The sequence below is a fragment of the Euleptes europaea genome, chromosome 18 (genome assembly GCF_029931775.1).
Source record: "Euleptes europaea isolate rEulEur1 chromosome 18, rEulEur1.hap1, whole genome shotgun sequence".
NCBI lineage: Eukaryota > Metazoa > Chordata > Lepidosauria > Squamata > Sphaerodactylidae > Euleptes > Euleptes europaea.
In genome coordinates, this window is record NC_079329.1 from 22,494,952 (window position 1) to 22,509,596 (window position 14,645).

At 49.9% G+C, this 14,645-nt stretch overlaps 1 protein-coding gene across 1 annotated transcript in view; it reads left to right on the forward strand.

The window, feature by feature from the left end:
- Positions 1 to 14,645, forward strand: part of HDAC5 (histone deacetylase 5) — a 98,523-nt gene that overhangs the window by 67,367 nt on the left and 16,511 nt on the right. Inside the window, exons 8-14 of the mRNA XM_056864818.1 lie at positions 125 to 256; positions 1,948 to 2,170; positions 3,229 to 3,440; positions 4,625 to 4,921; positions 9,157 to 9,322; positions 11,059 to 11,192; positions 14,405 to 14,525. Of these exons, the coding sequence (XP_056720796.1) occupies positions 125 to 256; positions 1,948 to 2,170; positions 3,229 to 3,440; positions 4,625 to 4,921; positions 9,157 to 9,322; positions 11,059 to 11,192; positions 14,405 to 14,525 (1,285 nt within the window). The remainder of the gene's footprint in view (positions 1 to 124; positions 257 to 1,947; positions 2,171 to 3,228; positions 3,441 to 4,624; positions 4,922 to 9,156; positions 9,323 to 11,058; positions 11,193 to 14,404; positions 14,526 to 14,645) is intronic.

The window sequence follows — 14,645 nt, forward strand, 5'->3', positions numbered from 1 at the left end:
ACCCGCCCCGCTTGGTTTTAAAGCAACTTCTTATCATTCTGTCTCATCCTGTTTCTCAACCTCCTCCCCATTTCCCCGTCTCCCTGCCCTGAATCTCTTTTTTTCTCCCCCTTTCATACAGCAGATGCTGCCCCAGCACCAAGCTGTCACGATGGATGGATCAGCCAGCCAGCTCAGTTTGTACACTTCTCCGTCTCTGCCCAACATCTCCCTAGGACTACAGGCCACCGTCACGGTGACAAATTCGCACCTCAACGTGAGTAGTCCACGGCTGCCACTTGCAAAACTTTTATTTTAAAAAATGGGTGTAGCAGCTCAGACCCCTGCCCCCTATCCCTCTAAGTCTGGACCCCTCCTCTCACCCCTCTTCTTTAACAACCCATCTTGCACCACTGGTAAGTGACGGGTGTCGCAGGACAATCAGGCAGACACTGGGTGTGTATGTGGGGGGGAGGCAGTTGTGAATTTCCTGCATTGTGCAGGGAGTTGGACTAGCTTACCCTAGAGGTCCCTTCCCCAGAGGTTTTTAAGCAGAGGCTAGATGGCCATCTGTCAGCAGTGCTGATACTATGACCTTAGGCAGATCATGAGAAGGAAGGCATCTTGACCATCTTCTGGACATGGAGTAAGGGTCATTGGGGGTGTGGGGGGGAGGTGGTTGTGAATTTCTTGCATTGTGCATGGGGTTGGACTAGATGACTCTGGTGGTCCCTTCCAGCTCTGTGATTCTGTGGTTCTATGATTAACCCAGTGAGGGAAGTTGGGCTCTTATGCTCACTGGGCTTCAGTGTCCAAACAGGGGTTTGAACCCAAGTCCAAGAGCCTGAGCACTCCCTCGCACTGGCTCTCACTGACTCGCAGACTGCCAGTTAGCCATTCCTGCTCTGGGGCAGTGCGAGACAAGCAGCCCTCGTGCGTTCCCGTAAGCGGACACCCAGCTGCTGCTTCTCCTGGGAAGATGCCAGAGCTTGGACCTAAGACACACGAAGAAGGCGAGTCAAAACATTGTGCTTCTTATCATTCCAATAAGTGTGCAAATGTCCTTTCTCCTGCTCCATGACTTTTTTGTGTGTGCGGCGCTCCAATTTCTGGGAGTTTCTCTCCCCGCCACCCCCACCGCCACCACCCAAAGCCCAGCTGTGACCTATTTGTAGTCTCCCTCCAGTGACAGGAACCAAAATTGGCTCAGACATATGGGCAGGCAGTGACTTGTGCCCAGTCTACAACTTGTCTATTTCCAGCCTCGTAAGTTACAAATTAGGAGCCCTGTGGCGCAGAGTGGTAAGCTGCAGTACTGCAGTCCAAGCTCTGCTCACAACCTGAGTTTGATCCCGACGGAAGTTGGTTTCAGGTAGCCGGCTCAAGGTTGACTCAGCCTTCCATCCATTCGAGGTCGGTAAAATGAGTACCCAGCTTGCTGGGGGCAAAGGGAAGATGACTGGGGAAGGCACTGGCAAGCCACCCCGTAAACAAAGTCTGCCTTGTAAACGTCGAGACAGGACGTCACACCATGGGTCAGGAATGACCCGGTGCTTGCACAGGGGACCTTTACCTTTTTTAACTCTGTTTAGGATTGTATTGTTCTAGGTCCTTGGAGCGGGGATTGGGAAGATGTAGGAAGCTGCCCCATACCAAGTCAGACCCCTTGATCCAAGGGGTGATCCAAGGAATGACCTGGTGCTTGCACAGGGGACCTTTATCTTTACCTTTTTTTACAAGGGAGAAAGGAGCTGGGGGGGGAGGGAAAGGGGAGAGTCAGAAGGTTGCTGCAACGGGAAAGTGATCTCATACTGCAGCTGTGTGTGTATGGGAAATCACAGCTCAGCCCTAAGCAGAGTTGTACGCCCTTCTAAACGGTTGTACATCCGTTGGGCTTAGGAGGGTTGTAGCGCTGCTGAGGACCGCACCGATAGAGCAGCCGTTGCCAAACTCTCTTTTCTCGCATAGGCCTCCCCGACCCTTTCCACGCAGCAGGAAGTGGAGCGCCAGGCCCTCCAGTCATTGCGCCAGGGGGGCGCCCTGACTAGCAAGTTCCTGAGCATGTCGTCAATCCCCAGCTGCCTCCTCGGGGTGGCCCTCGAGGGCGAGACCAACAACCACGGGCATGCTTCGTTGCTGCAGCACGTCCTGCTCTTGGAGCAGGCTCGCCAGCAGAACACGCTAATCGCTGGTGAGCAAGCAAGAGGTGGGGGCGCACAGCAGCGCGCGTGCGTGGAAGGGAAGGTGGCGTTTGGTCAATGGGCGGGCGTCCCGTCGAGGTGGGAGGCAGCTAGGGTTGCATTGTGTGGGTGCGTTGCTGATGAATGGGCATCCTCGGAAGTCATGAGTTCATTGGGTGGTGCTCATGCCGGGTACTGCAGACTGCTCAACAGTATGGGGCTAAGGAACGTACAAAGGGGAAGAGGTAAACCTCCCTTTCCTCATTTCTGTGGACCTGATCTAGAGCCAGCATGGTGTAGTGGTTAAGAGTGGCTGACTCTAATCTGGAGAACCGGGTTCGATTCCCCACTCCTCCGCACGAAACTTGCTGAGTGACCTTGGGCTAGTCACAGCTCTCTCAGAACTCTCTCAGCCCAAGAATATTGTTCAATCAATAATTAGTATTAGAAATCAGTAATTTAAGTTTAATGCTGATGAAGGGTGCATGTATGTATTATTATAATGAAGCTTGGACACAGACATATATATATATTTCTCTGATTCCTCCCCTTTCCCCCCTTTTTCCTTCTTTCTGTACCCCATTAAATAAATAAATAAGTAAATATATAATAATAATAATAAAAAGAACTCTCTCAGCCCCACCTACCTTACAAGATATCTGTTGTGGGGAGAGGAAGCGATTGTGATTGTAAGCCACTTTGAAACTCCTTAAGGGAGGGGCCGTGGCTCAATGGTACAGCATCTGCTTGGCATGCAGAAGGTCCCAGGTTCAATCCCCGGCATCTCCAGTTAAAGGGACTAGGCAAGGAGGTGATGTGAAAGACCCCTGCCTGAGACCCTGGAGAGCCACTGCCACCTGTCTGAGTAGACAATACTGACTTGAATGGACCAAGGGTCTGATTCAGTATAAGGCAGCTTCATGTGTTCAAGGTAGAGAAAAGCGGGTTATAAAAACCAACTCTTCTTCCCCCTGCCTTTGGTTCCTCCTCCTATTTTTGAATGTCATACGAGGATGCCAGAATGGCTACTCTCTGGATTGTATCCTCACCTCTGTCCCCTTCGCCGCAGTTCCTTTGCACGGCCAGTCCCCTCTGGTGACGGGGGAGCGCGTCCCCTCCAACCTGCGGACGGTCAGCAAGCTGCCTCGGCACCGCCCACTGAGCCGCACCCAGTCGTCGCCGTTGCCCCAGAGCCCCCAAGCGCTGCAGCACCTGGTGGTGCAGCAACAGCACCAGCACTTCCTGGAGAAACAGAAGCAGCAGCAGATTCAGCTGGGAAAGGTGGGTAGAGAAAAAAGGGGGCTGGGGGGGCGTGGGACAACCCTAGAGACCCCCCCCCCACACACACACTTTTCCTTTGCACCCTCTAGCTCCCAAACCAGTGTCCACCAAGCCCCGTGGCATTGTGGTGTAGTGGTTAAGAGTGGTGGTCTGGAGCGGTGGACTCTGATCTGGAGAACTGGGTTTGATTCCCCCACTCCTCCACGTGAGCGGCGGAGGCTAATCTGGTGAACTGGGTTGGTTTGCCCACTCCTACGCACGAAGCCAGCTGGGTGACCTTGGGCTAGTCACAGCTCTCTTAGAGCTCTCTCAGCCCCACCTACCTGTTGTGGGGAGGGGAAGGGAAGGCGATTGTAAGCCGGTTTGATTCTGCCTTAAGTGGTAGAGAAAGTTGGCATATAAAAACCAACTCTTCTTCTTCGCCCACCAAGTCCAATGACATCATGGTGTAGTGGTTAAGAGCGGTGGTTTGGAGCAGTGGACTGTAGTCTGGAGAACCGGGTTTGATTCCCCACTCCTCCGCATGAGCGGCGGAGGCTAATCTTGTGAACTGGATTCGTTTCCCTGCTCCTACACATGAAGCCAGCTGGGTGACCTTGGGCTAGTCACACTCTCTCAGCCCCACCTACCACACAGTGTGTCTGTTGTGGGGAGGGGAAGGGAAGGTGATTGTAAGCCGGTTTGATTCTTCCTTAAGTGGTAGAGAAAGTCGGCATATAAAAAAACAACACTTCTTCATTGTGGATTCCTCTAAAGAGAGGCATGCCAGCCAGCTAATGAGTGATGGGAGCCCTTTAAGAATCAGTCAGTGCCCCCTGTCCCTTGACAGCCAGTTGTCTGGCCAATCAGCTGTCTGGTGGCTCCTCCCTTTGGGCAGGAAAGGGGAGTGGCCAGGAAGAGATTAATCCAAGGCCGCCATTGGTCTCTTGGGTGTGGCCACGACACCTGGATGCCTCTCCCAGCAGGAGTGGGAGATTACCCAGAATCCCTTGCAGTATTAGCGGCATCCGGTCAAGGGCTGCAATGGTTCCTGTCAGGAGCCCAGCTATGGTGTCTGCCCTACTCCTGTTGGTCCCATAAAGGGCATCAGCAAATGCTGGAATCTCTGTTGTCACAAGGGCTGCCAGTTGCTCCTTGGTAGTTAGCCAAGGTCGCATGTTTCGTTTCCTGCTTTTCTTCTGAAGATCATTACCAAGACTGGCGAGCTGCCACGGCCGCCCACCACGCACCCCGAGGAGACGGAGGAGGAGCTGACGGAGCAACAGGAACCTCTGGGTCTCGGCCTGGGCCAGGGCCCCTTTGGGCTGGATGGGTCAACGGAAAGCGAAGAAACGCAGGATGACCTGGAGGAGGAGAAGGAGGAAGAGGAAGAGGAGGAGTTGGTGGAAGAGCAAGGCTGCCTCCAAGTCAAGGACGAAGCTGGGGAGAGCGGGCTGGAAGAAGATCCGGAAGTTGAGGAGTTGGGAGTAACTTACAGGCAGGTGAGGCCTGCATTAAAATCGGGTGGACGACTCTCAAGGAAAGAGGCATGTAAGAGAAGGGACCCCTCTAAGCTCCATTGCCATGATGCTAGCTGCCCTTCACATAAAGGGACAAGTGCAGTGGGAGAGGCATTCTTTACACTACGGGGCAAGCCTTGCCTTGTAGCAGTGTTGTCAGCTGTGCAAGAATTCCTGTTCTCTATATAAGCTACATGAACTTTAGCACTCCTGTACGCAAATATAGGATATTTCAGGGTTGCTCAATGCAAGGCTGATCCGGGTCGTCCGGTAGCAGTTCCTGTTGCAGCCAGGAATTCACAAAGACATGAGTGGGAGAAGAATCTGGGTGTCTAAAGAAGAAGGGGTGCATATTCTTTCCTTTTGCTGTTAATGCCCAGCCAGCTGATTCTGTGAACTTAGGCAGGGTATGCCCAGGTAGTAGTGCCAATTGCCACTTTGGGGTCAGGAAGCAGTTTTCCTCCAGGCCAGATTGGCCAGGGATCCTGGAGGGTTGGGGGTAGTTGGCTAGTAAAAGAGAGCTCCAGTTTTGGATTTCCTTCTCTCCAATCCCACCCTGAGTTGCAGCACATACAGCAGCAGAAGTGTGAAGGAGGAGATTCCTTCATTTCTCTTCCTTCCCTTCTCCACTACTGCAACCCTCTTCTAGAAGTGCTGCTGGTGGAGTGGCAAAGGCAGTTTTGTTTTGTTTTTCCTTACAGATGGTTGAAAAAAACACGACAGTGGAGAAGGGGAAACATTACAACCTTTTAAAATAGGATAGGCATGTGTTCTGCTGATATGTCTGGTGTCCCTGTTGCCTGAGACAAGAAGGGGAAATCATAACATTTTGCTAGATCAGGTCTATGGTCCATGTAGTCATGGAATCATAGAGTTGGAAGAGACCACCAGGGTCATCTAATCCAACCCCCTGCACAATGCAGGAAATTCACAACTATCTCCTCCCCACACCCCCATTGACCCTTACTCCATGTCCAGAAGTTGGCAAAAAAACACCCAACCCTCCAGGATCCCTGGCCATCTAGCCTCTGCTTAAAACTTCTAAGGAAGGAGCGCTTACCACCTCCCGAGGAAGCCTGTTCCACTGAGGAACCGCTCTAACTATCAGAAACTTCTTCCGAATGTTTATCTTGAAACTCTTTTAATTTAATTTCAACCCATTGGTTCTGGTCCACCCTTCTGGGGCATCCCCTCCAGCATCCTCTTGCTCAAAGTGGCTGGCCAGATGACCCTGGGAAGCCTATGAGCAGGGCAGGTAGTCTAAGGCCTTCTCCTTTGGCTTACCCCCCCACCCCCCACCCCTTTCCAGCAACTTTATTTCGCTGCCTTGGACACCCTGATTGGTTGGAAAGGCTGCATAAAAATGTTTTAAATAAATATTCATAGGTACGCTGCCTCAGAACATGGAGTTTTCATGGAACCATGAATTTCTTTAATCCCCTTTTAAGGACGTCAAAGCTGATGACCATTCCTGCAGCCTGGGGGCAGTGAGTTCCGTACGTTAATGATGCCTTACGTGAAGGGTCCGCGTGATGTAGTGGTTAAGAGTGGTGGTTTGGAGCAGTGGAGTCTGATCTGGAGAACTTGGTTTGCTTCCCCACTCCTCCACATGAGTGGCGGACACTAATCTGGTGAACTGGATTTGTTTCCCCACTCCTCCATGTGAAGCCAGCTAGGTGACCTTGGGCTAGTCACAGCTCTCTTAGAGCTCTCTCAGCCCCACCTACCTCACAGGGTGTCTGTTGTGGGGAGGGGAAGGTGATTGTGAGCCGGTTTGAGTCTCCCTTAAGTGGTAGAGAAAGTCGGCATATAAAAATCAACTCTTCTTCCTCTCCTTGGACTGATTCAGTGTTGTGCTGCTCCGAATCACACTACTGGGGTGAACCATGCTGAAAGAGAAACACAAGAGGAGACTGACACCGCAATCCTGTGCAGAATCACTTAAGCCTAAGCCCATTGAAATGGGTGGGCTTAGACTGGAGTGACTCTCCTGAGGATTGCGCTGTAAGCCGGCAGTTTCTCTCCCCAGCTCCTCACCTGAACGAAAACTGAGAATCTGGAGACTCTTGGGAGGTTATTCCCAGCGTGGCAGAGTCAGTCCTGCAAGGAGACGGGGTTTGATTCATCCCTGACACACTTGCTTCTTTTAAAATTCTGAACCTTTGGATATATTTTTTCTGTTCCATTTTCATACGTTTTAAACTCCACAAGGTTTTTTTGTGTCGGGTGTTCGTTGTCCAGCCTTGGACCAGTAGACTCCCACACCAGCCGATCCTCGAGTATATCTCATGTTTTGTCTTCGACCGTCTCCTCTGGCATTGCCAAGGCCAGCAGCAGTAGTGATACCTTCTACACCAGGGGTGTCAAACAAAAGACCTGGGGGCTGGATCCGGCCCCTTGAGAGCTCTTATCTGGCCCGCGAACCGGCCAAGGCAGCCACCCCACCCACACACCTTGGATCTAGGCTAATATAATGGGCCTGCTCCTCTGATCCTGGAGAGAAGAGGTCTCCATCATGACAAGTATTTGTTTTGACTAGCAGCCACGGATACCCCTCTCCTGCATGAACATGTCCACTCCCCTCTTAAAGCCTTCCAAGTTGGCAGCCATCATCACATCCTGGGGCAGGGAGTTCCGCAATTGAACTATGTGTTGTGTGAAGAACTCATTTTGCGTGCTGTCGTGGTGGTGTGAATCAGCCGTACTTGGCTGGCTGTGGCAAGAAGTCCCACAGGCAAAGCAATGGAGGCTGCCCCCTTTCCCACTCTAAATCTTCTGTGCTCATTTTAGAAACAGGCCCCGTGCTATGTAATTCTGCCATCTAGCTAACACCTGGGTAGCCCTTTTGGAATTCTTCCTTTCCGATCCCCCCCCCCCCCACACACACACACACACCAAACCCTTTTCTGTACAAAATCTCCCGGACAAAGTTACTTATCTGTCTGCCAAACACTGTAGCATGGGGAAATATTTAGGTACGCAAAAGAAATGAAAGAATGAAAGACAGATGAATCATACTTGAGGATGATGCAGGAGAGGGTGGGTGGAGGGAAGTGGACATACGCAAAAGGCAGGGGGGGGGAGGGACAGAGGGAGCCCTGGCTGGTGGAAGGTGAGTCATTCTCCCTTCTGGAGGCTCCAGCACTGCTGTCTTGAATGATCGGACTGAGGAACAGAGATACAAGATCTGCTGCCTTCTGTCTTCATCCCCTGCCCACGTTCTCAAAAATGCCTTCCTTGCCTCACTCTGCCTCTGCCTTCACAGCCGACGTCAGGGCCGGCGTCAGCACACACTGAGGTGGGGCAGCTGCCAGGGCCCAGGGTTTCTGGCAGGGCCCGCTGCTGCCAGCACCCCCCTGCCCACTCACTTGCCAGCACTCCACCACCCACACCCCCGGCTGCACACGCTGCCCGGTGTTATCGGGGGAAAGGTCTGCAGGCAGCTGTGAGAACGGGCCATGGGAGTCTTTGTGAGCAGACAAGGGATGGGCGCCCAAGCAGGCAGGAGGCATGCTTGCTAGTGGTGGGCAGAGGACGGGAGGGGGCCCTGGGAACCTGCCCCAGTCTATCCTCATAAGAACATAAGAAAGGCCATGCTGGATCAGACCAAGGCCCATCAAGTCCAGCAGTCTGTTCGCACAGTGGCCAACCAGGTGCCTCTAGGAAGCCCACAAACCAGACGACTGCAGCAGCAGCATCCTGCCTGTGTTCCAAAGTACCTAATATGATAGGCATGCTCCTCTGATCCTGGAGAGAAGTTGTGTGGGACAATGCCTGGGGAAGAGAAGAAAAGGCTGAGCAAGATTTATGTTTGAAGCAATGAAACATCCATGCTCTTCCAACTCCTCGCCTCTCCCCCAATCTAGCCAAAACAAAATAGTTTGCAAAATATATGCGAACATTGGTAATTCTCATAATTTATCCATGCCACAGAACTCAGAGTCCTTGCTCATCAAATGTGGGTTGCTTTGGTGCAGGAATTTGATGCTTTTGAGTAGAAAGTATACACCGTTCCCAGTATACAGCAGAAGAATAATATAGGCCTGTAAACCGATGCAAGCGTACCCCCCACTATCTGCCCACACCTTTAGGCCAAGTATGGTAACTCTTTCCAGCTATTAAAGTGACGTGGCTACTGAATGTTCTGTCGGTTTCTCCTCCCTTCCCTCTCTCCCCGCCTACGTACCTGGCTGGTATCCCCTACTCGATTTTGGCAGGTGTTCGCAGATGCGCATCAGCTAAGACCCCTCCATCTCTATCAGACGCCCCTGAGCATCAACACGCTGCCTCATCAAGCCCTGAGCCGCACCCAGTCCTCGCCCGCCAGCACCAGCCTGAAGAGCAGTACAGCTGAACCTGTGATCAAGCACCTTTTCACTACAGGTAGGAAGTGGCGCGAGAACCAGTGTGGCGTAGTGGTTAAAGCGCCGGACTAGGATCTGGGGAACCCAGGTTCGAATCCCCGCTCTTGCCATGGAAACTTGCTAGGTGACCTCGGGCCAGTCACACACACTCAGCCTCAACCCTGGCTAGTATCTGGATGGGATCAGCAATGATTCTGTGACCTTAGGCAGATCATGAGAGGGAGGGCATCTTGGCCATCTTCTGGGCATGGAGTAGGGGTCACTGGGGGTGTGGGGGGGTAGTTGTGAATTTCCTGCATTGTGCAGGGGGTTAGACTAGATGACACTGGTGGTCCCTTCCGTGATTCTATGGGAAACCTCCAAGGAATACCAGGAGCATGACGTGGAGGCAGGCAATGGCGAACCATGTCTGAATGTCTCTTGCCTTGAAAACCCTGTGGGGTTGCCACAAGTCAGCTGTGACTTGATAGGAAAAAAAGGGGGGAAAGGAAGTGATGCAAATCCTTCTCCTGGCAACTGGTAGCAGCACCCAGATTCCTACAAAGAGGGTGTGTTTCTGCCCTGGGAATTGAACCCCCCTCCCATGCCCTGGAAGTCTACCTGCCAGATGTGCAGTGGAAATACACTCTGCACATGTTCAGTAACACATTCTTCTTTCCTGTTATGACTTCCATCTTCCAGAATGAAGTGTTGCCATCCAAACCAGGTTCTGGAGCTGAAGCCTGCCTCAGAATAAACCCTGGTGCTTTGGTCTATCTCCATAGGCCTTAAACCCGGGCATACTTTGAGGGCCACTTCGGTGTTTTGCCAGAGGAGCCATGCTCTAGTGTAATACGCTGGAGCTTCGGGGTTTGGAGAGGTGGGGGGGACTGTTTCCCAGGAAGAGAACGCCCTGCCAGGATCAATCGAAATCCTCTTGCTGGACTCCCCCCCCCCAACCCCCAGCAGTCACCATGCTGAATATAACCCATAAACCCCCCAGCAAATAGATTTCATCCCAACTTTGGCTCTTCTGTTCCCTTCCTGCAGCTCCTGCTAACCCAGCTCTCCTATAACTCTTCAAACGTGACCTTCCAAGGAAATTATTCCAACAACCTGTGATTATGCAAGTCCACAACTTTATTTGGACATGTAATACGAAAGTTATCCTTCTAGTTGTGCCATTTGGGAGCTTTTCAACGCACACGTACACACCCAGTCCTCTCCGTTCCCAGCTTAGGAAGAGGAGTTTATTTGAATTGGCTCCAGAGCCTGGTTTCCAGACCTGTACTTTGTGCTGAAATATGTTTTAAGTGCCCTGTGTTTTAATCGCTGGGTCTCTGTTTTTATATATATATATATGTGTGTGTGTGTTGCTCTCGGTTTGGAACTGGCTTTATGGTGGTTTTAGGATGCTGAATTTTTAAACGTTAAACTGGTGACCCTGACTGAGCAGAAAAGCAGACTGCACACTCTGTCAATAAATAAATATGAAGCCACAAATGCCTCGGAGCATGTCCAGAGTATATATTATTCCACGCTGAGGAGCCATGGTTAGCTCGTATACTTCAGGTGTTGGGAGGAAAAGGTTCCACGTACAAAGAAATTCTAAGTGCGTTTGAGCTCGGGTTCCTCTTGTTCCAGAAATCAGTCTTACGTTATGCTCTAACTACTGTTGCTCTGTACTCATTGATTTCCCGTTCTTCCTTTTTCTTCTCCCCCCCAACCCCCCACAACCGTGTCCCTCCCTCGTCGTGTTTCCCCGCCCTCTCACAGGCGTCGTTTATGACACGTTCATGCTGAAGCACCAGTGTACCTGTGGAAACACTAATGTTCACCCAGAGCATGCTGGGAGAATCCAGAGTATCTGGTCCAGGTTGCAGGAGACAGGGTTGCTGAGCAAATGTGAGGTAAGAATCCTTCGGGGGGTAGGGGGCCTCCTGCCACCAAGTGGCAAGTTTGGAAGGTTGCCTGAAAGTTAGATTTACTGGGGCATGAGCCTCTGGTCTATTAAAAGGACGCCCCCCCCCACAAAAAGTAGTACCTCAAATGCAAAACAAATTAATAAATATATACAACAGACCAGTATCTCAGGTGCAAAATGACCATCAAACAAATAAAAATAAAAGACAAGTACAGGATCTAATCTTTGATGCATAGACTCAAATAATTCCCCTGGGAAGGTTCAAAGCAGCCTGATGTTCTCTCCAGAGGAAAACTGACATGAAGCCGGTTCTATTCATATTATATGCATTCCATAGATACTTCTAGTTAGAGTACATGTTAAGAAAACATCCTACGATAAGGTATGAATACCCACGTTCCTGCATGAAAAATATCACTGTTCCCCCCCCCCCTCCGCCCCCCAATGCGATCCCAGTCATTTTCAAGCAGGTTACTTTGTTACATTTTTCGTGCAGGAACGTGTATTGACTTTTTAAGAGTGCTTACTTCCCCTGGGCTGGACATCAGTATGCACTGAACCTTCCCGGGGAAAACATCTGTGCAGTTTCTTGATGTCTGCCACATCTTCAGTTTTAGCTGTGAGGGTGAGTCTTTTACTCGTTTACTTCCTTTACGCCATTGCAAATAAAAAAACAAACAAAAAGAAAGCAGAGAGAGCCAGCATAGTGTGTAGTAGGAATCAGAGAATCATAGAGTTGGAAGGGACCACCAGGGTCATCCAGTCCAACCCCCTACACAATGCAGGAAATTCACAACTATCTCCCCCCCACACACACATACACCCAGTGACCCCTACTGCAAGCCCAGAAGATGGCCAAGATGCCCTCCCTCTCATGATCTGCCTAAGGTAATAGAATCAGCATTGCTGACAGGGGCCATCTAGCCTCTGCTTAAAAACCTCCAGGGAAGGAGAGCTCACCACCTCCCGAGGAAGCCTGTTCCACTGAGGAACCGCTCTAACTGATAGAAAATTCTTCCTAATGTCTAGACGGACTACTTAAAAGTGTTGGACTAGGATCTGGGAGACCCAGGTTTGAATCCCCGCTATACTGCGGAAGCTAGCTGGGTGACCTTGAGCCAATCATGCTCTCTCAGCCTAACTTACCTCGCAAGGTTGTTGTGAGGATAAAATGGAGGAAAAGAGAGCGATGTGAGCTGCTTTGCATCCCCACTGGGAAGAAAAGTGGGTATAAATGACATCAAGACACAAATAAAACATTGACCAGCATTTAATATGTTCAGTTTTTGTAGGGTTTTGAATCCAAATTAATAATTGACATGCATGAACTGAACACCCCCCCCCCCCATAACAACTGAGACCTCGGGACAGATTCATATGTACTTTACAGATTCACACTGTGTTTTAGGTTTGGACTCAACAGCTGCAATGTCAAGGACTGTCATGGGAATCAAAAACAAATGTTTACTAATCTAACTGTATTCACAAGTTTAAGAAGAAGAAACCTAGCGTTAAGGACTTCAGAATGTAATATGGATCTAGCAAGCACAATCGCATTGCAGGGAAGTTGATATGAGTGGAAATGTATCATTTACAGAAAATGTACTACGCAGCACAACTTTTCATTCTCTCCACGTTTGTTCATCTCAGTTTTTCAGAATACCACCACCACGCTGTTTGCCCGCTTATACTTATTATTTGACAACTACTCGTCTTTCTAGAGCCTTCTGTTTAGCTAGACTGAATGCTAACCCCTCTATGGTTATGCAGGGCAGAATTTTGAACATACCATACCCAGAAAGGACCTGTCCTTGCTCTTCTGGCTCTATTGATTCATTAGCTCATGCCCTTTTGGAATGCTGCTTTCATGAGGAACTTAGATCACGTTATATCTCTCCCCTTTTAATATATAAATCTAATGCCTCTGTGTCTGACATAATGTCTTTTTTATTAAGTGACAGGGATCCCAAGTTTACATTGTCAGTAGCAAGATTTATTTCAGTTGTTATAACCCTCAAACATTAGATTTAAAATTACCTTGCTCAAGATCAATGGATCAAGGAGCTTCTAAAGGATAAAGGAAGGAAAATGTACCATTACTGCGAACGCTGAGTGATATATTTGAACTCACATACCCGTGAAAAAGCTTTTTTCCTCCTGTGTGTTTTGGTTTTTCTTCTTCTCAGTGTTGTGGTCATAGGTAGATCAGTACACTTCCTTTTTTAATTCCAGCGGCTGTCCTTGACCCTGTCGCCGATCAGTTCACATGATCTGGTTGCCACAAACAAGATGTAGTTCTTGAAAGAGAATGCACGGCTGTTTGGCCAGGGCTGGATTTTCACCATAGCAACAGCAGGATCTCTGCCTGGTGACGGGACCTCTTCTGTGTCAGGAAGACGCTGTGGGGGGTGTTGATATTTCTAAGAGCAGGAAAATGTTAACTTTAAACAGTGCACAGCGCCGGTGGGTGTGGAAGGCATCATAGGTAAATGGGAAAATTTAGAATCGCTTTCAGGTTCTCTTGTGAACGCGTAGCACAAAAGGGATGTTTTAGTTTGGCCGTGGCATGCCACTGCAGCTTTATTTGTGCCATTTCCAGGCATGACAAGAAGAAAGGGGGGGGGAATAGGGGGCGCTTTCCAACTTTGGTCCAGCTGGTGACCCCCTCAATTTCAATTTCAAATACCTTTATTGGCATAGTACAATTTGCAGTACATAAAAGGATAAAAGTTTAAGTAAAATAAAATGAATATAAATCATTTTTTAATGTTGTGATTCTACTTTTGACTAGATTCCCATTGGTTGACTGCTATCGTCAGAAATTTTTGCCACGTTTTCGGTTATCTCAGGATCCTTATCAGCTAATAGTTTGTGAAGTATTTTCGTGTTATTTGAGGAGAAGTTCGCAATTATAGGTTTTATGAGGTTTCCTCTTGGGGAATCATAAAGATGGCAGTCCAAAAGAATATGAGACAGGGAGTCAGGACATCTGCAGAACCCCGGGATTGAAACTGGCACAGCATTGACATTCTCACCAAATTTTGGCCCCGACCTAAAGACACAGGTCTCAAGTCATGTGCTGATGGGAAAAGACATTTGGAAGCAACCCTGACCCTGGGCAGAGAGGTTCCTGCAGAGGTTCTCCAAGATCCACACTCAGATTCCTCTGTCCCAAACTCCTCCTTTTTTCCCCGCTAGAGGATCCGGGGCCGGAAAGCAACACTGGATGAAATCCAGATGGTCCATTCGGAGCACCACACGTTACTCTACGGAACCAGCCCCTTGAACCGGCAGAAGCTCGACAGCAAGAAGTTGCTAGGTAGGGAGTCTGGTGTGTCGGCCACCGTTTTGCGTTAATTTAGTAGCCGCCATTTGCTGCATGGTCTCCGGGCTCAGAGGGGCTTTCGTTTAGACGTGCAAGACTGTGGGGTGGAGAAGG